Below are 24,813 nucleotides of genomic sequence, written 5' to 3' on the forward strand. Positions count from 1 at the left end.
ATCGGGGTCGTCTGTCCCCAGACTGAGGTTCCTGTCCCCAATCTGAGGGTCCTGTCCCCAATCTGGGGTGTCTGTCCCCAGTCTGAGGGTCCTGTCCCCAATCCCAGGGTCCTGACCCCAATCTGGGGTGTCTGTCCCCAGTCTGAGGGTCCTGTCCCCAATCTGGGGTGTCTGTCCCCAGTCTGAGGGTCCTGTCCCCAATCCCAGGGTCCTGTCCCCAATCTGGGGTGTCTGTCCCCAGTCTGAGGGTCCTGTCCCCAATCTGGGGTTCCTGTCCCCAATCCCAGGGTCCTGTCCCCAATCTGGGGTGTCTGTCCCCAGTCTGAGGGTCCTGTCCCCAATCCCAGGGTCCTGACCCCCATCCCGGCATTCCCAGGGGTCCCAGCCCCACATCCCTGTGGACATTCCCGGTGGCACTGGAGGTGTCCCTGTCCCCCCCATCCCCTCCCCCACCCCGGAATTCCCACATTCCCGGCCCATCCATGCCACTGTCCCCTCTGGAGCCATCCCACGGTGTCCCTTTGTCCCCTCCCTCGGTGTCCCCCACCCCGGTGACCCCGGCTGTGCCCCCCAGGCTGCAGGACTTGGAGCGGGATGAGGAGAACCTGGGAGAGAAGGTGAGTCCCAAAATGTCCCCGGTGTCACCTGGCAGTCCCTGTGTCCCCACAGGAAGTGTCCCCTCCGTGCTCCACCTTGTCCCCATGGGAAGTTCTCCTGTGGCCCACAATGTCCCCATGCTGTCCCCTCCATCCTCTGTCCCTTCTGTCCACACACTGTCCCCTCAGTCCTCTCTGTCCCCTGTGTCCCCACACTGTCCCCTCCATCTTCTGTCCCCTGTGTCCCCACACTGTCCCCTCAGTCCTCTCTGTCCCCTGTGTCCCCACACTGTCCCCTCCATCTTCTGTCCCCTGTGTCCCCGTGCTGTCCCCTCAATCCTCTCTGTCCCCATGCTGTCCCCTCTGACCCCTCCATCGCTTTGTCCCCAGTGTCCCCTCCATTGCTTCCTTCCTCTCTGTCCCCTCTGTCCCTTCCATCCCCAGTGTCCCCACACTGTCCCGAATGTCCCTGCCGTGTCCCCTGTGTCCCTGCTGTGTCCCCCATGTCCCCTCATGTCCCCAATGTCCCGTTGTGTCCCCAATGTCCCCGGTGTCCCCAGGAGAGAGTCCTGGAGAAGCTGAGCCTCATCCATGGCTTCCTGCTCCCGATGTCCTCACCATGTCCCCTCCATCCCCAGTGTTCCCACACTGTCCCCAGTGTCCCCCTCATGTCCCCAATGTCCCGTTGTGTCCCCAATGTCCCCGGGGTCCCCAGGAGAGCGTCCGGGAGAAGCTGAGCCTCATCCCCGGCTTCCTGCTCCCCATGCCCTCACCGTGTCCCCTCCATCCCCAGTGTCCCCACACTGTCCCCAGTGTCCCCCCGGTGTCCCCAGGAGAGCGTCCAGGAGAAGCTGAGCCTCATCCACGGCTTCCTGCTCCCCATGTCCTCACCGTGTCCCCTCCATCCCCAGTGTCCCCACACTGTCCCCAATGTCTCCTCGGTGTCCCCAATGTCTCCTCGGTGTCCCCAATGTCCCCTCGTGTCCCCAATGTCCCCTCGGTGTCCCCAGGAGAGCGTCCAGGAGAAGCTGAGCCTCATCCACGGCTTCCTGCAGGCCGAGGTGCAGCTGCAGCTCAGCGAGCTCGAGGCCAAACTGCGCCGCGAGGAGCTCTCCGAGGTGAGACCCCAAAACCTGGGATGGGGATAAAACACCTGGAAAAGCCTAAAAAACCCTGGGATTTGGGATAAAACACCTGGAAAAGCCTAAAAAACCCTGGGATTTGGGATAAAACACCTGGAAAAGCCTAAAAAACCCTGGGATTTGGGATAAAACACCTGGAAAAGCCTAAAAAACCCTGGGATTTGGGATAAAACACCTGGAAAAGCCTAAAAAACCCTGGGATTTGGGATAAAACACCTGGAAAAGCCTAAAAAACCCTGGGATTTGGGATAAAACACCAGGATTTGGGATGAAACCCCAGGATTTGGGATAAAACCCCAGGAAACCAGGGAAACCCTGGGACTTCACTCAGCTCCCACTTTCCCTGTGGGATTTGGGATCCTGAATCCCTGTGGGATTTGGGATCAAACCCCAGGAAAACCCCGGGATTTGGGCTCAGTCCCCACTTTCTGCTTGGGATTTGGGGTCACGAATCCCTGTGGGATTTGGGATCACACCCTGGGATTTGGCTCAGCCTCCATTTCCCTGTGGGATTTGGGATCACGAATCCCTGTGGGATTTGGGATCACACCCCAGGAAAGCCCCGGGATTTGGGCTCAGTCTCCATTTCCCTGTGGGATTTGGGATCACGAATCCCTGTGGGATTTGGGATCACACCCCAGGAAAGCCCCGGGATTTGGGCTCAGCCCCCACTTTCCCTGTGGGATTTGGGATCACACCCTGGGATTTGGCTCAGCCTCCACTTTCCCTGTGGGATTTGGGATCACGAATCCCTGTGGGATTTGGGATCGCACCCTGGGATTTGGGCTCAGTCTCCATTTCCCTGTGGGATTTAGGATCACTTCCTGGGATTTGGGCTCAGCCTCCATTTCCCTGTGGGATTTGGCATCACTTCCTGGGATTTGGGCTCAGCCTCCATTTCCCTGTGGGATTTGGGATCACACCCTGGAATTTGGGCTCAGCCTCCATTTCCCTGTGGGATTTGGGATCACACCCTGGAATTTGGGCTCAGTCTCCATTTCCCTGTGGGATTTGGGATCACGAATCCCTGTGTGATTTGGGATCACACCCTGGGATTTGGCTCAGCCTCCATTTCCCTGTGGGATTTAGGATCACGAATCCCTGTGGGATTTGGGATCACATCCTGGGATTCATGCTTGGCCCCCACTTTCCCTGTGGGATTTGGGCTCACGAATCCCTGTGGGATTTGGCTCAGCCTCCCCTTTCCCTGTGGGATTTAGGATCACGAATCCCTGTGGGATTTGGCTCAGCCTCCCCTTTCCCTGTGGGATTTAGGATCACGAATCCCTGTGGGATTTGGCTCAGCCTCCCCTTTCCCTGTGGGATTTAGGATCACGAATCCCTGTGGGATTTGGCTCAGCCTCCCCTTTCCCTGTGGGATTTGGGATCACCCCCTGTGGGATTTGGGATCACACCCTGGGATTTGGGATAAAACACCAGGATTTGGGATCAAACCCTGGGATTTGGGCTCAGCCCCCACTTTCCCTGTGGGATTTGGGATCACAAATCCCTGTGGGATTTGGGATCACACCCTGGGATTTGGGCTTGGCCCCCATTTTCCTGTGGGATTTGGGCTCACGAATCCCTGTGGGATTTGGGATCACACCCTGTGGGATTTGGCTCAGCCCCCACTTTCCCTGTGGGATTTGGGATCACACCCCGGGATTGGGGCTCAGCTCCAGGTGACACTTGGAGAACTCCGGGAAAACCCCAGGATTTGGGATAAAACACCAGGATTTGGGATGAAACCCCAGGATTTGGGATAAAACACCAGGATTTGGGATCAAACCCTGGGATTTGGGCTCAGCCCCCACTTTCCCTGTGGGATTTGGGATCACAAATCCCTGTGGGATTTGGGATCACACCCTGGGATTTGGGCTTGGCCCCCATTTTCCTGTGGGATTTGGGCTCACGAATCCCTGTGGGATTTGGGATCACACCCTGGGATTTGGGCTCAGCCCCCACTTTCCCTGTGGGATTTGGGATCACACCCCCGGGATTGGGGCTCAGTCTCCATTTCCCTGTGGGATTTGGGATCGCACCCCGGGATTGGGGCTCAGCTCCAGGTGCTCCCCTCCCCAGGAGCGTTACCTGGCCAAGGTGAAGGCGCTGCTGCACCAGGAGCTCTCGGCCCCCAATGGCTCCGGGGCTCCCAACCCCAACGGGTGCCCCGGGAACGGCGCCTACGGCAGCGACGAGGACGAGGACGGGGCCATGGAGCTCGAGGAGGGGGTGGCAGCGTCCTCGTCCCCGTCCTGCTCCGGCCCCGCCGGGCGGGCGCGGAAATCCCGCAGGAGCCGCTCCAATGGAGATGCCAAAAGTAAGGGTTTGGGGTTTCTGGTGGGATCCACCATTGTTTTCCTGCAGAGTCTCCGGCCAGCTCCCGCGTCACCCGCAGCTCCGGCCGGCAGCCGACCATCCTCAGCCTCCTGTCCAAAGGGTCAGTGGGAAAGGTCACCCTCCTCTTCCTCATCCCACCATCCCAAACCTTTCCCCATTCCCAAAAAAACCCCGTCCCGGGTCGATCCCGCAGATCCAACAAGCGGAAATCGGAGGAGGTCAACGGGGAGATGAAGCCGGAGCTGATGAACGTCGAGAAGGAGGAGGAGGAGCTGGAGGAGAAGGTCGGTGGTGACATCCCAGACCTGTCCCAGGTCTTTTTTGGGGTGATTTCCCAGGATTTTGGTCAGTGGTGACATCCTGGACCTTTCCCAGGTTGTTTTTGGGGTGATTTCCCAGGATTTTGGTCAGTGGTAACATCCCAGACCTGTCCCAGGTCTTTTTTGGGGTGATTTCCCAGGATTTTGGTCAGTGGTAACATCCCAGACCTGTCCTGGGTTGTTTTTGGGGTGATTTCCCAGGATTTTGGTCAGTGGTAACATCCCAGACCTGTCCCAGGTTGTTTTTGGGGTGATTTCCCAGGATTTTAGTCAGTGGTGACATCCTGGGTTGTTTTTGGGGTGATTTCCCAGGATTTTGGTCAGTGGTGACATCCTGGACCTTTCCCAGCTTGTTTTTGGGGTGATTTCCCAGGATTTTGGTCAGTGGTGACATCCCAGACCTGTCCTGGGTTGTTTTTGGGGTGATTTCCCAGGATTTTGGTCAGTGGTAACATCCCAGACCTGTCCTGGGTTGTTTTTGGGGTGATTTCCCAGGATTTTGGTCAGTGGTGACATCCCAGACCTGTCCTGGGTTGTTTTTGGGGTGATTTCCCAGGATTTTGCTCTGTTGTGACATCCTGGGAGGATTTCCCAGGATTTTGGCCACGCTGGGATTGCGTTTTCCTTCTCCTTTTCCCATTTTTTTGCCTTTTTCTCCAGGATCAAGATGAGAAAAGGATGAAAATGGAAACCAAAGATGGGTGAGGAAAAGGGGAACATTCCGGGCCGGAGCCGTGTCCCGGTGACGGTGACAATGACAACGATGACGTCACTGCTCCATCCTCATCCCAGGATTTCATTTTTCCCTCCCAGGTCGGAAATCAAAGATGAAATCCCTCAGGTTAAAATCACTGCTCCTGCTAAAGTAAGTCTCTCCTCATTCCAGTTTTTTTTGGGATTTCTTAATCCCTTAAACTCCCAAATTTTAGGCTTTTTTGGGACGAGTTGATTATTCCAAAGGGTGGATTATCCTATGGGAACACAAACCCATTTCCAGCCCGTTCAGCTTCCCAAAACCAAACAGCTGGGGCTGGTTCTGATGGGAATCCCCAGATCTTGCCGAAATCCAGGATAATTCCAGGAATAACTTTGGGAAAAGCTGACTCTCCCTCCCCTCTCCCGCAGACCACCCCCCCAAAATGCCTCGACTGCCGGCAGTACCTGGACGACCCCGACCTCAAATTCTTCCAAGGGGACCCTGACGACGCCGTAAGGAATCCAAACCCTCCTTCCCCGAGCTCAGGAAAAGCAGGAATATCCCTTAATCCCATTTTTTGGGGTTTTTTTTCCCCCCAAATCCAGCTGGAGGAGCCGGAGATGCTGACGGACGAGCGCTTGTCCATCTTCGACGCCAACGAGGACGGCTTCGAGAGCTACGAGGACCTCCCCCAGCACAAAGTCACCTCCTTCAGGTGAGATCCTGGAGGGGGAATTCCTGCTGGAATTCCCTCTGGAATGGTGTCCCACGCCCTCCTCGTCCCCCCCCGGCAGCGTTTATGACAAGAGGGGACACCTCTGTCCCTTCGACACCGGCCTCATCGAGAGGAACATCGAGCTCTACTTCAGCGGCGTCGTCAAACCCATCTACGACGACAACCCCTGCCTGGACGGTGAGGGAACGCCCGGAATTCCGGGGGATTTTGGGATGCCCGGGTGGGAATTGTCCGGATTTTCTTGCCTTGGCAGGTGGGGTGAGAGCCAAGAAGTTGGGGCCCATCAATGCCTGGTGGATCACGGGCTTCGACGGCGGGGAGAAGGCGCTGATCGGCTTCAGCACAGGTGAGGAGGGGCTTTGGGGGGAATTTGGGGCTTTTTTTGGGTTGGTTTTGGGTTATTTTGGGCTTTTTTGAGGTTTTGGTGGGGAGGGTTTCAGGATTTTTGCCATTTCCCCTCCTTTTTCTCCCTTTTCCTTTCTTCTCCCTTCCTCCTCCTTTTACCCCTTTTTTTCCATTTTTTTTTCTCCCTTTTTTCTCCATTTTCTCTTTCTTTCTTCTTTCATTTTTCTGGTTTTTCTTGTTTTCTTTCGTCTTTTTCTTGTCTCTCTCTTTTTTCCATTTTTTTTCTGTCTTGTCTTTTCTTCTCACCTTTCCCTGGTCTTTTTTGGGGTGATTTCCCAGGATTTTGGTCAGTGGTGACATCCCAGACCTGTCCAAGCTTGTTTTTGGGGTGATTTCCCAGGATTTTGGTCAGTGGTGACATCCCAGACCTGTCCTGGGTTGTTTTTGGGGTGATTTCCCAGGATTTTGGTCAGTGGTGACATCCTGGACCTTTCCCAGCTTGTTTTTGGGGTGATTTCCCAGGATTTTGGTCAGTGGTGACATCCCAGACCTGTCCTGGGGTGCTTTTGGGGGGATTTCCCAGGATTTTGGTCAGTGGTGACATCCCAGACCTGTCCTGGGTTGTTTTTGGGGTGATTTCCCAGGATTTTGGTCAGTGGTGACATCCCAGACCTGTCCTGGGTTGCTTTTGGGGTGATTTCCCAGGATTTTGCTCTGTGGTAACATCCCAGACCTGTCCTGGGTTGTTTTTGGGGTGATTTCCCAGGATTTTGGTCTGTGGTGACATCCTGGACCTGTCCTGGGTTGTTTTTGGGGTGATTTCCCAGGATTTTGTTCAGTGGTGACATCCCAGACCTGTCCTGGGTTGTTTTTGGGGCGATTTCCCAGGATTTTGCTCTGTTGTGACATCCTGGGAGGATTTCCCAGGATTTTGGCCACGCTGGGATTGCGTTTTCCTTCTCCTTTTCCCATTTTTTTGCCTTTTTCTCCAGGATCAAGATGAGAAAAGGATGAAAATGGAAACCAAAGATGGGTGAGGAAAAGGGGAACATTCCCGGCCGGAGCCGTGTCCCGGTGACGGTGACAATGACAACGATGACGTCACTGCTCCATCCTCATCCCAGGATTTCATTTTTCCCTCCCAGGTCGGAAATCAAAGATGAAATCCCTCAGGTTAAAATCACTGCTCCTGCTAAAGTAAGTCTCTCCTCATTCCAGTTTTTTTTGGGATTTCTTAATCCCTTAAACTCCCAAATTTTAGGCTTTTTTGGGACGAGTTGATTATTCCAAAGGGTGGATTATCCTATGGGAACACAAACCCATTTCCAGCCCGTTCAGCTTCCCAAAACCAAACAGCTGGGGCTGGTTCTGATGGGAATCCCCAGATCTTGCCAAAATCCAGGATAATTCCAGGAATAACTTTGGGAAAAGCTGACTCTCCCTCCCCTCTCCCGCAGACCACCCCCCCAAAATGCCTCGACTGCCGGCAGTACCTGGACGACCCCGACCTCAAATTCTTCCAAGGGGACCCTGACGACGCCGTAAGGAATCCAAACCCTCCTTCCCCGAGCTCAGGAAAAGCAGGAATATCCCTTAATCCCATTTTTTGGGGTTTTTTTTCCCCCCAAATCCAGCTGGAGGAGCCGGAGATGCTGACGGACGAGCGCTTGTCCATCTTCGACGCCAACGAGGACGGCTTCGAGAGCTACGAGGACCTCCCCCAGCACAAAGTCACCTCCTTCAGGTGAGATCCTGGAGGGGGAATTCCTGCTGGAATTCCCTCTGGAATGGTGTCCCACGCCCTCCTCGTCCCCCCCGGCAGCGTTTATGACAAGAGGGGACACCTCTGTCCCTTCGACACCGGCCTCATCGAGAGGAACATCGAGCTCTACTTCAGCGGCGTCGTCAAACCCATCTACGACGACAACCCCTGCCTGGACGGTGAGGGAACGCCCGGAATTCCGGGGGATTTTGGGATGCCCGGGTGGGAATTGTCCGGATTTTCTTGCCTTGGCAGGTGGGGTGAGAGCCAAGAAGTTGGGGCCCATCAATGCCTGGTGGATCACGGGCTTCGACGGCGGGGAGAAGGCGCTGATCGGCTTCAGCACAGGTGAGGAGGGGCTTTGGGGGGAATTTGGGGCTTTTTTTGGGTTGGTTTTGGGTTATTTTGGGCTTTTTTGAGGTTTTGGTGGGGAGGGTTTCAGGATTTTTGCCATTTCCCCTCCTTTTTCTCCCTTTTCCTTTCTTCTCCCTTCCTCCTCCTTTTACCCCTTTTTTTCCATTTTTTTTTCTCCCTTTTTTCTCCATTTTCTCTTTCTTTCTTCTTTCATTTTTCTGGTTTTTCTTGTTTTCTTTCGTCTTTTTCTTGTCTCTCTCTTTTTTCCATTTTTTTTCTGTCTTGTCTTTTCTTCTCTTTTGCTTTTCCTCCTTTTTCCTCCTGTTTCCCCTTTATTTTCTTTTTCTCTTTCTTTCCTCCTCTTTCCTTTTTCCTGCTCTTTTCCCCTTTATTTTTTTTCTTTCTTTCTCTTTTCCTTTCTCTTTCTTTCCTCCTCTTTCCTTTTTCCTGCTCTTCTCCCCTTTATTTTTTTTCTTTCTTTCTCTTTTCCTTTCTCTTTCTCTCCTCCTCTTTCCTTTTTCCTGCTCTTCTCCCCTTTATTTTTTTTTCTTTCTTTCTCTTTTCCTTTCTCTTTCTTTCCTCCTCTTTCCTTTTTCCTGCTCTTTTCCCCTTATTTTTTCTTCCCCTTTTTTCCTCCCTTTTTCCTCTTTTTCCTTTATTTTTTCTCTCCTTTTTCCTCCTCTTCCCCTCTTTTCCCCCATTCCTTTCCTCTCCCCTACCCAGAACCCCCCATTTTTTTCCCCAAAATCCCACCATTTTGGGGCTTTTCCCAGCCTTTGCCGACTACATCCTGATGGAGCCGAGCGAGGAGTACGCGCCCACCTTCGCGCTGATGCAGGAGAAGATCTACATGAGCAAGATCGTGGTGGAGTTCCTGCAGAACAACCGCCACGTCAGCTACGAGGACCTGCTCAACAAGATCGAGGTGACAGTGCCACCACCATGTCACCTCCCTGCAGTGTCACCTCCCCATGGTGTCACCTCCCCATCCTGGGGACAATTCCCGCATGGAGAAGATGGGACAAGGGTGGAAATGGGGATGGTGGTGCTGGAGGTGGCACCTGGTCAACAAGATGGAGGTGACAGTGCCACTGCGGTGTCACCTCCCCGTGGTGTCACCTCCCCATCCTGGGGACAATTCCCGCATGGAGAAGATGGGACAAGGGTGGAAATGGGGATGGTGGTGCTGGAGGTGGCACCTGGTCAACAAGATGGAGGTGACAGTGCCACTGCGGTGTCACCTCCCCGTGGTGTCACCTCCCTGCAGTGTCACCTCCCCATGGTGTCACCTCCCCATCCTGGGGACAATTCCCGCATGGAGAAGATGGGACAAGGGTGGAAATGGGGATGGTGGTGCTGGAGGTGGCACCTGGTCAACAAGATGGAGGTGACAGTGCCACTGCGGTGTCACCTCCCCGTGGTGTCACCTCCCTGCAGTGTCACCTCCCCATGGTGTCACCTCCCCATCCTGGGGACAATTCCCGCATGGAGAAGATGGGACAAGGGTGGAAATGGGGATGGTGGTGCTGGAGGTGGCACCTGGTCAACAAGATGGAGGTGACAGTGCCACTGCGGTGTCACCTCCCCGTGGTGTCACCTCCCTGCAGTGTCACCTCCCCATGGTGTCACCTCCCCATCCTGGGGACAATTCCCGCATGGAGAAGATGGGACAAGGGTGGAAATGGGGATGGTGGTGCTGGAGGTGGCACCTGGTCAACAAGATGGAGGTGACAGTGCCACTGCGGTGTCACCTCCCCGTGGTGTCACCTCCCTGCAGTGTCACCTCCCCATGGTGTCACCTCCCCATCCTGGGGACAATTCCCGCATGGAGAAGATGGGACAAGGGTGGAAATGGGGATGGTGGTGCTGGAGGTGGCACCTGGTCAACAAGATGGAGGTGACAGTGCCACTGCGGTGTCACCTCCCCGTGGTGTCACCTCCCTGCAGTGTCACCTCCCCATGGTGTCACCTCCCCATCCTGGGGACAATTCCCGCATGGAGAAGATGGGACAAGGGTGGAAATGGGGATGGTGGTGCTGGAGGTGGCACCTGGTCAACAAGATGGAGGTGACAGTGCCACTGCGGTGTCACCTCCCCGTGGTGTCACCTCCCTGCAGTGTGGGGGAATTTGGGGCTTTTTTTGGGTTGGTTTTGGGTTATTTTGGGCTTTTTTGAGGTTTTGGTGGGGAGGGTTTCAGGATTTTTGCCATTTCCCCTCCTTTTTCTCCCTTTTCCTTTCTTCTCCCTTCCTCCTCCTTTTACCCCTTTTTTTCCATTTTTTTTTCTCCCTTTTTTCTCCATTTTCTCTTTCTTTCTTCTTTCATTTTTCTGGTTTTTCTTGTTTTCTTTCGTCTTTTTCTTGTCTCTCTCTTTTTTCCATTTTTTTTCTGTCTTGTCTTTTCTTCTCTTTTGCTTTTCCTCCTTTTTCCTCCTGTTTCCCCTTTATTTTCTTTTTCTCTTTCTTTCCTCCTCTTTCCTTTTTCCTGCTCTTTTCCCCTTTCCTCCTCTTTCTTTTTTCCTGTTCTTCCCCCTTTTTTTTTTCTTTCTTTCTCTTTTCCTTTCTCTTTCTTTCCTCCTCTTTCCTTTTTCCTGCTCTTCTCCCCTTTATTTTTTTTCTTTCTTTCTCTTTTCCTTTCTCTTTCTTTCCTCCTCTTTCCTTTTTCCTGCTCTTTTCCCCTTATTTTTTCTTCCCCTTTTTTCCTCCCTTTTTCCTCTTTTTCCTTTATTTTTTCTCTCTTTTTTCCTCCTCTTCCCCTCTTTTCCCCCATTCCTTTCCTCTCCCCTACCCAGAACCCCCCATTTTTTTCCCCAAAATCCCACCATTTTGGGGCTTTTCCCAGCCTTTGCCGACTACATCCTGATGGAGCCGAGCGAGGAGTACGCGCCCACCTTCGCGCTGATGCAGGAGAAGATCTACATGAGCAAGATCGTGGTGGAGTTCCTGCAGAACAACCGCCACGTCAGCTACGAGGACCTGCTCAACAAGATCGAGGTGACAGTGCCACCACCATGTCACCTCCCTGCAGTGTCACCTCCCCATGGTGTCACCTCCCCATCCTGGGGACAATTCCCGCATGGAGAAGATGGGACAAGGGTGGAAATGGGGATGGTGGTGCTGGAGGTGGCACCTGCTCAACAAGATGGAGGTGACAGTGCCACTGTGGTGTCACCTCCCCATGGTGTCACCTCCCTGCAGTGTCACCTCCCCATGGTGTCACCTCCCCATCCTGGGGACAATTCCCGCATGGAGAAGATGGGACAAGGGTGGAAATGGGGATGGTGATGCTGGAGGTGGCACCTGCTCAACAAGATGGAGGTGACAGTGCCACTGTGGTGTCACCTCCCCGTGGTGTCACCTCCCCATGGTGTCACCTCCCTGCAGTGTCACCTCCCCGTGGTGTCACCTCCCCATCCTGGGGACAATTCCCGCATGGAGAAGATGGGACAAGGGTGGAAATGGGGATGGTGATGCTGGAGGTGGCACCTGGTCAACAAGATGGAGGTGACAGTGCCACTGCGGTGTCACCTCCCCGCGGTGTCACCTCCCCATGGTGTCACTTCCTCCTCCTGGGGACTATTCCCCTGTGGAAAAGATGGGATGGGGTCAGCAGGAGGAGGAGGAGGAGGAGGTGGCACCAGCTCAATAAATTTGAGGTGACAGTGCCACTGTGGTCAACCCCAACCATTCCAAACCATCCCCAACCGTTCCAAACCATCTCCAACCATTCCAGACTATCTCCAACCGTTCCAAACCATCCCCAACCATTCCAAACCATTCCAGACCATCTCCAACCATTCCAAACCATCCTCAACCGTTCCAAACCATCCCCAACCATTGCAAACCATCTCAACCATTCCCAACCATTCCCAAGCATTGGAATGGGTGGTCTGGAGAGGGGTCAATGGCCATGCCCAGCCGTTCCCAACCATTCCCAACCATCCCCAACCATTCCCAACCATCTCCAGCCCTTCCCAACCATTCCCAGCCATCCCCAACCATCCCAAACCATTCCAAACCATCTCCAGCACTTCCCAACCATTCCCAACCATTCCCAACCATCTCCAGCTCTTCCCAACCATCCCCAACCATTCCCAACCATCTCCAGCCCTTCCCAACCATCCCAAACCATTCCCAACCATCTCCAGCCATTCCCAACCATTCCCAACCATCCCCAACCATTCCCAACCATCTCCAGCCCTTCCCAACCATTCCCAACCATCTCCAGCCCTTCCCAACCATCCCCAGCCCTTCTCAACCATCTCCAGCCCTTCCCAACCATTCCAAACCATCCCCAACCATTCCCAACCATCTCCAGCCCTTCCCAACCATCCCCAACCATTCCCAACCATCCCCAACCATTCCCAACCATCTCCAGCCCTTCCCAACCATCCCCAGCCCTTCTCAACCATCTCCAGCCCTTCCCAACCATTCCAAACCATCCCCAACCATTCCCAACCATCTCCAGCCCTTCCCAACCATCCCCAACCATTCCCAACCATCTCCAGCCCTTCCCAACCATTCCCAGCCATCCCCAACCATCCCAAACCATTCCAAACCATCTCCAGCCCTTCCCAACCATCCCAGCCGTTCCCAACCTTGATGACCTTTGGAATGGGCGATCTGGGGAGGGGTCAGCTGCCATTTCTGGCCATCTCCAACTCATCCCAACCCTTCCCAAATTCCCCCAGACCACGGTGCCGCCGGCGGGGCTCAACTTCAACCGTTTCACGGAGGACTCGCTGCTGCGCCACGCCCAGTTCGTGGTGGAGCAGGTGGAGAGCTACGACGAGGCCGGCGACAGCGACGAGCCCCCGGTGCTCATCACGCCCTGCATGAGGGACCTCATCAAGCTGGCCGGGGTCACCCTGGGCAAGAGGTGAGGTTTGGGGGCAAAAAACCCAAAATCAGGAAAATCCGACCAAAATTTGGGAGGGTTTGGGCTCTGGGGTCTCAATGTTGGGGAAATCGGCCCAAAATTGGGGATTCTCATGCTGGGCATGAGGGACCTTGTGAAGCTGGGTGAGGTCACCCTGGGCAGGAGGTGAGGTTTGGGGGCAAAAACCCTAAAATCAGAAAAATCCAACCAAAATTTGGGAAGAGAGACCTCAAAAGTAAGAGAATTTGCTCAAAAGTGGGGAGGGTTTGGGTTCTGTGACCACAAAATTGGGAGAGTCCAACCAAAAATTGGGAAAATCTTCCCAAAACTGGTGAGGATTTGGGTTCAGTGGCATGAGAAGTACTGGGAATCAGAGCAGAAACCCTCCCAAAATTGGGAAGATCCTCCCAAAACTGGGAGAATTCTCCCAAAATTGGGAAGATGCTCCCAAGATCACAAAAACCCTCCCAAAATTGGGAAGATCCTCCCAAAACTGGGAGAATTCTCCCAAAATTGGGAAGATGCTCCCAAGATCACAAAAACCCTCCCAAAATTGGGAAGATCCTCCCAAAATTGGGCAAACTCAAACCTGGTGCTGCTCCAGAGGGGGAAGGACGCCGGGTTGGGTCCCCAAAATCTATCCACACCTTTTGGGGACCCCACCTGGTACCTGTGGGGGTCCCTTGGGTGTCCCCGGGGTGGTGTCCCCGTCCCCGGGCGTGGCCTGAGCGCTGTCCCCGTGCCGCAGGCGAGCCGTGCGGCGCCAGGCCATCCGCCACCCCACGCGCATCGACAAGGACAAGGGTCCCACCAAGGCCACCACCACCAAGCTGGTGTACCTCATCTTCGACACCTTCTTCTCGGAGCAGATCGAGAAGGACGAGCGCGAGGAGGACAAGGAGAACGCCACCAAGCGCCGGCGCTGCGGCGTCTGCGAGGTGACCGAGGGTCACCAGCAGTGGGGCGGGGATGGGTTGGTGTTGGAGGGTCTTTCAGCCTTGGTCAATGTCAGTGTCATGGACTGGGTTGGGTTGGTTGGTCTTGAAGGACTGCCAATGTTGGCCAACATCAGCGTCATGGGTTGGGTTGGTTGGTCTTGAAGGGTTCTCAGTGTTGGCCAACATCAGCGTCATGGGTTGGGTTGGTTGGTCTTGAAGGGTTCTCAGTGTTGGCCAACATCAGCGTCATGGGTTGGGTTGGTTGGTCTTGAAGGGTTCTCAGTGTTGGCCAACATCAGCGTCATGGGTTGGGTTGGTTGGTCTTGAAGGGTTCTCAGTGTTGGCCAACATCAGCGTCATGGGTTGGGTTGGTTGGTCTTGAAGGGTTCTCAGTGTTGGCCAACATCAGCGTCATGGGTTGGGTTGGTTGGTCTTGAAGGGTTCTCAGTGTTGGCCAACATCAGCGTCATGGGTTGGGTTGGTTGGTCTTGAAGGGTTCTCAGTGTTGGCCAACATCAGCGTCATGGGTTGGGTTGGTTGGTCTTGAAGGGTTCTCAGTGTTGGCCAACATCAGCGTCATGGGTTGGGTTGGTTGGTCTTGAAGGGTTCTCAGTGTTGGCCAACATCAGCGTCATGGGTTGGGTTGGTTGGTCTTGAAGGGTTCTCAGTGTTGGCCAACATCAGCGTCATGGGTTGGGTTGGTTGGTCTTGAAGGGTTCTCAGTGTTGGCCAACATCAGCGTCATGGGTTGGGTTGGTTGGTCTTGAAGGGTTCTCAGTGTTGGCCAACATCAGCGTCATGGGTTGGGTTGGTTGGTCTTGAAGGACTGCCAGTGTTGGCCAACATCAGCATCACGGGTTGGGTTGGTTGGTCTTGAAGGGTTCTCAGTGTTGGCCAACATCAGCGTCATGGGTTGGGTTGGTTGGTCTTGAAGGTGTCTTCCAGTCTTGGCCAACATCACCTCCCTGGGTTGGGTTGGCTGATCTTGGGGAGTTTTCCAGTCTTGGTCAATGTTATTGTCATGGGTTGGGTTGATCTTGGAGGGCTTTTCCAGCTTGGTCAATGCCAATGTCAATGTCATGGGTTGGGTTGGTTGGTTTTGGAAGATCTTCCAACCTTGCTCAACATCAACATCACGAGTTGGTTGAGTTGATCATGGAGGAGCGTTCCTGGTGTCACCGGTGTCCCCTGTCCCGTGCCAGGTGTGCCAGCAGCCCGAGTGTGGCAAGTGCAAGGCGTGCCAGAACATGGTCAAGTTCGGGGGCAGCGGCCGCAGCAAGCAGGCGTGTCTGCAGAGGAGGTGGGTGGCCCTGTCCCAATGTCCCTGTCCCCAAACCCCGCTGTCCCCATCCCTGAGCCCCCGGTGACATCCCTGGCGACGTCCCAGGTGTCCCAACCTGGCGGTGCGGGAGGCGGATGAGGATGAGGAGGTCGATGACAACATCCCCGAGATGCCCTCGCCCAAGAAGATGCTGCAGGGCCGCAAGAAGAAGCAGAACAAGAGCCGGATCTCCTGGGTTGGGGAGCCCATCAAGGTGAGGCACCTGGGCAGGTGAGGGGGCCTGGAAAGGTGAGGGGACATGGCCAGGTGAGGGGAACCCATCCCGGTGAGGGCCCCATCCAAGTGAGGGAACCCATCCAGATGAGGGGAATCCATCCAGGTGAGGGAGCCCATCCAGGTGAGGACGCCCATCCAAGTGAGGGAGCCCATCCAGGTGAGGACGCCCATCCAGGTGAGGAAGCCCATCCAAGTGAGGGAGCCCATCCAGGTGAGGGAACCCATCCAGGTGAGGAAGCCCATCCAAGTGAGGGAGCCCATCCAGGTGAGGGAACCCATCCAGGTGAGGGCCCCATCCAGGTGAGGGAGCCCATGCAGGTGAGGGAACCCATCCAGGTGAGGGAGCCCATCCAGGTGAGGGAGCCCATCCAGGTGAGAGCCCATCCAGGTGAGGGCCCCATCCAAGTGAGGGAGCCCATCCAGGTGGGGAACCCTCCCAGGTGAGGGGGGCCCCTCCCGCGGAGGGGAACCCATCCAGGTGAGGGAGCCCATCCAGGTGAGGAAGCCCATCCAGGTGAGGAAGCCCATCCAGGTGAGGGAGCCCATCCAGGTGAGGGAGCCCATCCAGGTGAGGGCCCCATCCAGGTGGGGCCGGTACCTGTAACGGCCCCGTGCCCCGGCAGAGCGACGGCAAGAAGGATTATTACCAACGAGTCTGCATCGACTCCGAGACGCTGGAGGTGGGCGACTGCGTGTCCGTGAGCCCCGACGACCCCACCAAGCCCCTCTACCTGGCCAGGTGGGTTCTCCATTCTCCCATGGGGTGGGGACATCCCTGATGATCCCCCCAAGCCAGGTGGGTTCTCCCTACTCCCGTGGGGTGGGGACATGGGGACACCTCCAATGATCCCACCAAGCCAGGTGGGGTCTCCCTCCTCCCGTGGGTTGGGGACCTCCCTCATGATCCCACCAAGCCAGGTGGGGTCTCCCTCCTCCCGTGGGTTGGGGACCTCCCTCATGATCCCACCAAGCCAGGTGGGGTCTCCCTCCTCCCGTGGGTTGGGGACCTCCCTCATGATCCCACCAAGCCAGGTGGGGTCTCCCTACTCCCGTGGGTTGGGGACATCCCTCATGATCCCACCAAGCCAGGTGGGTTCTCCCTACCCCTGTGGGTTGGGAACATCCCTGATGATCCCACCAAGCCAGGTGGGTTCTCCCTACTCCCGTGGGTTGGGGACATGGGGACACCTCCAATGATCCCACCAAGCCAGGTGGGTTCTCCCTTCCCCTGTGGGTTGGGAACATCCCTGATGATCCCCCCAAGCCAGGTGGGTTCTCCCTTCCCCTGTGGGTTGGGAACATCCCTGATGATCCCACCAAGCCAGGGGTGTTCTCCTTGCACCCATGGGGTTGGGGACACAGGGACGTCCCCTCTCACACCTCGGCGCCCCTCAGGGTGACGGCCATGTGGGAGGACAGCAGTGGCCAGATGTTCCACGCCCACTGGTTCTGCCCGGGCTCGGACACCGTCCTGGGGGCCACCTCGGACCCTCTGGAGCTGTTCCTGGTGGACGAGTGCGAGGACATGCAGCTGTCCTACATCCACGGCAAGGTCAACGTCATCTACAAGGCGCCCTCGGACAACTGGGCCATGGAGGTGGGGACAGCGCCGCGGGGTCCGGCCGGTGCCGGTCAGCGCGGCCGATGCCGGCCACCCCGCTGGTTTTGTCCTTCAGGGCGGGCTGGACACGGAGATCAAGATGGTGGAAGACGATGGGAGGACCTACTTCTACCAGATGTGGTACGACCAGGAGTACGCGCGCTTCGAGAGCCCGCCCGACGCGCAGCCCACCGAGGACAACAAGTACAAGTCAGTTTTTGGGTGGAAAACCTGAAATTTTGGGTTCTTCCCGCCCCAAAAATGGATTTTTTTGGAGAACGTGGTGATGTTCCAGCAGGTTCTGCTTGAGCTGCGCACGCCTGGACGAGGTGAGGCACAAGGAGATCCCCAAGGTGGCCGAGCCGCTGGAGGAGGCCGATGGCAAGATGTTCTACGCCGTGGCCACCAAGAACGGCGTCCAGTACCGGGTGGGGGACGGCGTCTACCTGCTGCCAGACGCCTTCTCCTTCAGGTGGGTTTGGGGACCTCACCTTTGGGGTGGGATTCGGGGATTTTTGGGGTCTTCCCACCTGTAAATGGAGGTCTGGTGTCCTGAAGTTCCAGAAGTTTGGCATCAGAATTACCCCAGATTTGGTTTTCGGTTGTTTGATTGGGAGGTGGCTCTGGTGGGATGATGTGTTTTGGGGGCAAATTGGAATTTGGGAATTGCAGGATCGGAGAATTCAAGTTGGGAGATCCCTCTGAGATTCCAAATTTTAACCCAATTTTGGGGGGTAAATTGTAATTATGGAGTTAAGGCTCTAAAACCTCTCCAAGATCTCTCAATTCCAACTCTTAACCCAACTTTTGAAAAAAAAAAATTGGAATCAAGGCTGGAAAACCCACAAGATCTTTCAGTTCCGAATCTTGACCCAACTTCTGGTGGACAAATTGGAATTATGGAATCATAGAACCAATTAAAGTTAGGAGACCCAGCCAAGATCCCTGAATTCCAAACCTTCACCCAACTTTTGGTGAACAATTTGGAATCAAGGCTGGAAAACCCTTCCAGGATCTCTTAATTCCACATCTTCACCCAACTTTTGGTGAACAAATTGGAATCAAGGCTGGAAAACCCTTCCAGGATCTCTTAATTCCACATCTTCACCCAACTTTTGGTGAACAATTTGGGATCAAGGCTGGAAGACCCCTCCATAATCCCTGAATTCCAAACCTTCACCCAACTTTTGGTGAACAATTTGGAATCAAGGCTGGAAAACCCTTCCAGGATCTCTTAATTCCACATCTTCACCCAACTTTTGGTGGACAAATTGGAATTATGGAATTAAAGAACCAGTTAAGGTTAGAAGACCCCTCCAAGATTCCTCGATTCTTACTGTTCACCCAAATTTTGAGAAAAAAAAAATCGGGGTCAAGGCTAGAAAACTCCTGCAAGCTCCCTCAAGTCTAAATCTTCACCCAAATTTTGACATAAAAACTGGGGTCAAAGCTGGAAAACCCCACAAAATCCTCCAATTCCAAATCTTCACCCAACTTCCGGTGCACAAACCGCACTCAAGGCTGGCAAACCCCCTCCAAGACCCTTCCAACTCCACCCTCCCAAACTCCACGTCCCGACGTTTTTCGGGACGTTTCTCCCCGATTTCCCCAGCGTGAAGCCGGCCAGCCCGGCCAAGAGGCCCAAGAAGGAGGCGGTGGACGAGGAGCTGCACCCCGAGCACTACCGGAAGTACTCGGAGTACATCAAGGGCAGCAACCTGGACGCGCCCGACCCGTTCCGCGTGGGCCGCATCAAGAGCATCTTCTGCAGCCTGCGCGGCAACGGCAAGCCCAACGAGGCCGACATCAAACTCTGCATCTACAAGTTCTACAGGTGCCAAATCCGGGGGTTTTTTTGGGGGGATTTAGGGGGCTGGGAAGGTTTGGAGTTGGTGGTGAAAGCGGGGCTTGGTGTGGTGGCCCAAATCTTCGGAGGTTCTTGGTTGACTTCCCAACTTGGACGATCCTTGTTGGACCTTCCCAGTTGGAAGAACTCTCACAGAATTGGGAGGATTGTCCCAAGCTTGGCCTCAAAATCGGGAATTTTGTCCCCGGTTCTATGAGGGTTTCCAAAATTGGGAAAATGCTGCCAAAATTTGATGAGGATTTGGGGTCGGTGGCGTGAGCAGTGCTGGGAATTGGGGTAGAAATCCATGGACTTGGAGAATCCTGATGGGACATCTTTGGATGTCTTTGGACTTCTTTGGATGCCTTTGGGGTTTTTTGGGTATCTTTGGAGATTTTGGGAGGTTTTTGGATGTCCTGGCATGTCTTGAAATGTCTTTGGATGTCTCTGGATGCCTTTGGGGTTTTTTGGGTATCTTCGGAGATTTTGGGACATTTTTGGATGTCTTGAGATGTCTTTGGACTTCTTTGGATGCCTTTGGGGTTTTTTGGGTATCTTCGGAGATTTTGGGACATTTTTGGATGTCTTGAGATGTCTTTGGACTTCTTTGGATGCCTTTGGGGTTTTTTGGGTATCTTCGGAGATTTTGGGACATTTTTGGATGTCTTGAGATGTCTTTGGACTTCTTTGGATGCCTTTGGGGTTTTTTGGGTATCTTCGGAGATTTTGGGACATTTTTGGATGTCCTGGCATGTCTTTAGATGTCTTTGGACTTCTTTGGGTGCCTTTGGGGTTTTTTGGGTATCTTTGGAGATTTTGGGATGTTTTTGGATGTCTTGAGATGTTTTTGGACTTCTTTGGATTTTTTTTTTTTTGTATCTTTGGCTTTTTTGGGACCTTTTTGGATGTCCTGGCATGTCTTTAGATGTCTCTGGACTTCTTTGGGTGCCTTTGGGGTTTTTTGGGTATCTTTGGAGATTTTGGGACATTTTTGGATGTCTTGAGATGTTTTTGGACTTCTTTGGATTTTTTTTTTTTTGTATCTTTGGCTTTTTTGGGACCTTTTTGGATGTCCTGGCATGTCTTTAGATGTCTCTGGACTTCTTTGGGTGCCTTTGGGGTTTTTTGGGTATCTTTGGAGATTTTGGGACATTTTTGGATGTCTTGAGACGTCTTTGGATTTCTTTGGCCTTCTTTGGATGCCTTTGGGGTTTTTTTGGGTATCTTTGGAGATTTTGGTACAGTTTTGGATGTCTTGAGACGTCTTTGGATTTCTTTGCCCTTCTTTGGATGTCGTGGGACGTCTTTGGACATCTTGGGACATTTTTGGCCAACTCTTGATGCCTCAAGCTCCCTTAAAACCCTTTTCCCCCAATCCACTCCCCATCCCACCCCCAATCTTCCCTCCATCCCACCCAAAATCCCCTCTCCAAACCCCAACCCCACCGAGAGGAGGACCCACCTCGCTGTTGTCCCCTAATCCCGGCGTTTTCCCGGGAATCTCCAGGCCTGAGAACACCCACAAGTCCACCAAGGCGAGCTACCACGCCGACATCAACCTGCTCTACTGGAGCGACGAGGAGGCCACCGTGGAGTTCCGGGCGGTCCAGGGCCGCTGCTCCGTGGTCTACGGCGAGGACCTGACCGAGAGCATCCAGGACTACTCGGCCGGCGGCCTGGACCGCTTCTACTTCCTGGAGGTGAGGCAACGGGAATTCCAGGGGGAGAGGAGGGGTCTGGAGACACCAGGGATGGAGCAAAGTTGAGGTTCTGGGTGGTTTTCCATGGAAGGGCTTGGATTTGGGGCCGGTTCTGAGATTTTGGGGAGCGAATCTTGGGTACTGAACTGGGGTTTTCAAGGATCTGGATGAATTCCTGGAGGTCTGGAGGCACCAGGGATGGAGAAAAGTGGGGGTTTTGGTGTCTCCAGGTGGGTTTTCCATGGAGGACATGGATTTGGGGCCGGTTCTGAGATTTTGGGGTGTGAATCTTTGGTGCTAAACTGGGGTTTCAAAAGATCTGGATGAGTTCCTGGAGGTCTGGAGACACCAGGGATGGAGCAAAGTTGAGGTTCTGGGTGGTTTTCCATGGAAGGGCTTGGATTTGGGGCCGGTTCTGAGATTTTGGGGTGTGAATCTTTGGTGCTAAACTGGGGTTTCAAAAGATCTGGATGAGTTCCTGGAGGTCTGGAGACACCAGGGATGGAGAAAAGTGGGGGTTTTGGTGTCTGCAGGTGGGTTTTCCATGGAAGGGCTTGGATTTGGGGCCGGTTCTGAGATTTTGGGGTGTGAATCTTTGGTGCTAAACTGGGGTTTCAAAAGATCTGGATGAATTCCTGGAGGTCTGGAGACACCAGGGATGGAGAAAAGTGGGGGTTTTGGTGTCTCCAGGTGGGTTTTCCATGGAGGACATGGATTTGGGGCCGGTTCTGAGATTTTGGGGTGTGAATCTTTGGTGCTAAACTGGGGTTTCAAAAGATCTGGATGAGTTCCTGGAGGTCTGGATGCACCAGGGATGGAGCAAAGTTGAGGTTCTGGGTGGTTTTCCATGGAAGGGTTTGGATTTGGGGCCGGTTCTGAGATTTTGGGGAGCGAATCTTGGGTACTGAACTGGGGTTTCAAGGATCTGGATGAGTTCCTGGAGGTCTGGATGAGTTCCTGGAGATCTGGATGAGTTCCTTGAGGTCTGGAGGCACCAGGGATGAAGTAAATTTGGGGTTCTGGTGTCTGCAGGTGGGTTTTCCATGGAGGACATGGATTTGGGGCCGGTTCTGAGATTTTGGGGTGTGAATCTTTGGTGCTAAACTGGGGTTTCAAAAGATCTGGATGAGTTCCTGGAGGTCTGGATGAGTTCCTGGAGATCTGGATGGGTTCCTGGAGGTCTGGATGAGTTCCTGGAGATCTGGATGGGTTCCTGGAGGTCTGGATGAGTTCCTGGAGATCTGGATGGGTTCCTGGAGGTCTGGATGAGTTCCTGGAGATCTGGATGGGTTCCTGGAGGTCTGGATGAGTTCCTGGAGATCTGGATGGGTTCCTGGAGGTCTGGATGAGTTCCTGGAGATCTGGATGGGTTCCTGGAGGTCTGGATGAGTTCCTGGAGATCTGGATGGGTTCCTGGAGGTCTGGATGAGTTCCTGGAGATCTGGATGGGTTCCTGGAGGTCTGGATGAGTTCCTGGAGATCTGGATGGGTTCCTGGAGGTCTGGATGAGTTCCTGGAGATCTGGATGGGTTCCTGGAGGTCTGGAGACACCAGGGATGGAGAAAAGTTGCCTTCTGGTGAAATGGGGATTTTTTTGTTTCCTTTTTTTTCCAGGCTTACAACGCCAAAACCAAGAGCTTTGAGGATCCTCCCAACCACGCCCGGAGCTCTGGGAACAAAGGGAAGGGGAAGGGGAAAGGGAAAGGTGAGGCTGGGAAAGGTGGAAAAAGGGTGGAAAAAGGGTGGAAAGCTGGTGGGAAAAGGGCAGGGAAAGGGATGGGAAAAGGGGCAGGAATGGGTGGGAAAAGACAGGAAAAGGGGCAGAAAAAGGGGTGGAAAAGGGGCAGAAAAAGGGGTGGAAAAGGGGCAGAAAATGGGGTGGAAAAGGGGCAGAAAAAGGGGTGGAAAAGGGGCAGAAAAAGGGGTGGAAAAGGGGCAGAAAATGGGTAAAAAAGGGGCTGAAAATGGGTAAAAAAGTGGCTGAAAATGGGGTAAAAAAGTGGCTGAAAATGGGGTGGAAAAGGGGCTGAAAAATGAGGTGGAAAAGGGGCAAAAAATGGGGTGGAAAGGGGGCGGAAAAATGGGGTGGAATAGGGGCAGAAAATGGGTAAAAAAGGGGGCAGAAAAAGGGGTGGAAAAGGGGCAGAAAATGGGGTGGAAAAGGGGCAAAAAATGGGGTGGAAAGGGGGCAGAAAATGGGTAAAAAAGGGGGCAGAAAAAGGGGTGGAAAAGGGGCAGAAAATGGGGTGGAAAAGGGGCAAAAAATGGGGTGGAAAGGGGGCAGAAAATGGGTAAAAAAGGGGGCAGAAAAAGGGGTGGAAAAGGGGCAGAAAATGGGGTGGAAAAGGGGCAAAAAATGGGGTGGAAAGGGGGCAGAAAATGGGTAAAAAAGGGGGCAGAAAAAGGGGTGGAAAAGGGGCAGAAAATGGGGTGGAAAAGGGGCAAAAAATGGGGTGGAAAGGGGGCAGAAAATGGGTAAAAAAGGGGGCAGAAAAAGGGGTGGAAAAGGGGCAGAAAATGGGGTGGAAAAGGGGCAAAAAATGGGGTGGAAAGGGGGCAGAAAATGGGTAAAAAAGGGGGCAGAAAAAGGGGTGGAAAAGGGGCAGAAAATGGGGTGGAAAAGGGGCAAAAAATGGGGTGGAAAGGGGGCAGAAAATGGGTAAAAAAGGGGGCAGAAAAAGGGGTGGAAAAGGGGCAGAAAATGGGGTGGAAAAGGGGCAAAAAATGGGGTGGAAAGGGGGCAGAAAATGGGTAAAAAAGGGGGCAGAAAAAGGGGTGGAAAAGGGGCAGAAAATGGGGTGGAAAAGGGGCAAAAAATGGGGTGGAAAGGGGGCAGAAAATGGGTAAAAAAGGGGGCAGAAAAAGGGGTGGAAAAGGGGCAGAAAATGGGGTGGAAAAGGGGCAAAAAATGGGGTGGAAAGGGGGCAGAAAATGGGTAAAAAAGGGGGCAGAAAAAGGGGTGGAAAAGGGGCAGAAAATGGGGTGGAAAAGGGGCAAAAAATGGGGTGGAAAGGGGGCAGAAAATGGGTAAAAAAGGGGGCAGAAAAAGGGGTGGAAAAGGGGCAGAAAATGGGGTGGAAAAGGGGCAAAAAATGGGGTGGAAAGGGGGCAGAAAATGGGTAAAAAAGGGGGCAGAAAAAGGGGTGGAAAAGGGGCAGAAAATGGGGTGGAAAAGGGGCAAAAAATGGGGTGGAAAGGGGGCAGAAAATGGGTAAAAAAGGGGGCAGAAAAAGGGGTGGAAAAGGGGCAGAAAATGGGGTGGAAAAGGGGCAAAAAATGGGGTGGAAAGGGGGCAGAAAATGGGTAAAAAAGGGGGCAGAAAAAGGGGTGGAAAAGGGGCAGAAAATGGGGTGGAAAAGGGGCAAAAAATGGGGTGGAAAGGGGGCAGAAAATGGGTAAAAAAGGGGGCAGAAAAAGGGGTGGAAAAGGGGCAGAAAATGGGGTGGAAAAGGGGCAAAAAATGGGGTGGAAAGGGGGCAGAAAATGGGTAAAAAGGGGGCAGAAAATGGGGTGGAAAAGGGGCTGAAAAATGAGGTGGAAAAGGGGCTGAAAAATGGGATGGAAAAGGGGCAGAAAATGGGTAAAAAAGGGGCAGAAAATGGGGTGGAAAGGGGGCAGAAAAGGGGTAAAAAAATGGGTAAAAACATGGCAGAAAAAGGGTAAAAAAGGGTGTGGGAGGTGCTGGATGACCAGAGGAGGAGGAGGAAGAGCAGGGACTGAGCCGTGCCCGGCCGGGGTTTTGCAGGGAAGGGCAAAGGGAAGGCGGCGAGCGCGGAGCGGAGCGAGCAGCGGCCGGCCGCGCCGCGGGCGCCCAAGCTCAGGACGCTGGACGTGTTCTCCGGCTGTGGCGGCCTCTCCGAGGGCTTCCACCAGGCAGGTGAGGGCCGGCTCCTGGAGCTGGGGCTGGGGAAGGTTGGGAAGGGTCTCACAGGTCTGGAGCTGGGGAAGGTTGGGAAGGGTCTCACGGGTCTGGCCGAGCCGTGCCCGGCCGGGGTTTTGCAG

At 54.0% G+C, this 24,813-nt stretch overlaps 1 protein-coding gene across 1 annotated transcript; it reads left to right on the forward strand.

Moving 5' to 3' along the window:
* Positions 1-482: 482 nt before the first annotated feature.
* On the forward strand, positions 483-24,688 carry LOC121340081 (DNA (cytosine-5)-methyltransferase 1-like; the record flags this gene model as incomplete). The annotated part of the gene is made up of 30 exons (XM_041412477.1): positions 483-617; positions 1,607-1,714; positions 3,821-4,058; positions 4,106-4,178; positions 4,272-4,362; positions 5,059-5,099; positions 5,212-5,263; positions 5,524-5,607; positions 5,701-5,810; positions 5,890-6,008; positions 6,085-6,177; positions 6,699-6,705; positions 7,241-7,373; positions 7,634-7,717; positions 7,811-7,920; positions 7,999-8,117; positions 8,194-8,286; positions 9,066-9,217; positions 12,982-13,169; positions 13,918-14,107; positions 15,310-15,407; positions 15,495-15,642; positions 16,289-16,404; positions 17,061-17,262; positions 17,342-17,475; positions 17,564-17,737; positions 18,878-19,099; positions 20,619-20,811; positions 22,426-22,516; positions 24,557-24,688. Coding segments are annotated over exons 1-30 (3,730 nt in total), but the record flags the coding sequence as incomplete, so codon positions are not given.
* Between the last annotated feature and the right edge of the window lie 125 nt (positions 24,689-24,813).

The sequence above is a fragment of the Onychostruthus taczanowskii genome, unplaced genomic scaffold (assembly GCF_017590055.1).
Source record: "Onychostruthus taczanowskii isolate IOZ18803 unplaced genomic scaffold, ASM1759005v1 scaffold396, whole genome shotgun sequence".
Lineage (NCBI taxonomy): Eukaryota > Metazoa > Chordata > Aves > Passeriformes > Passeridae > Onychostruthus > Onychostruthus taczanowskii.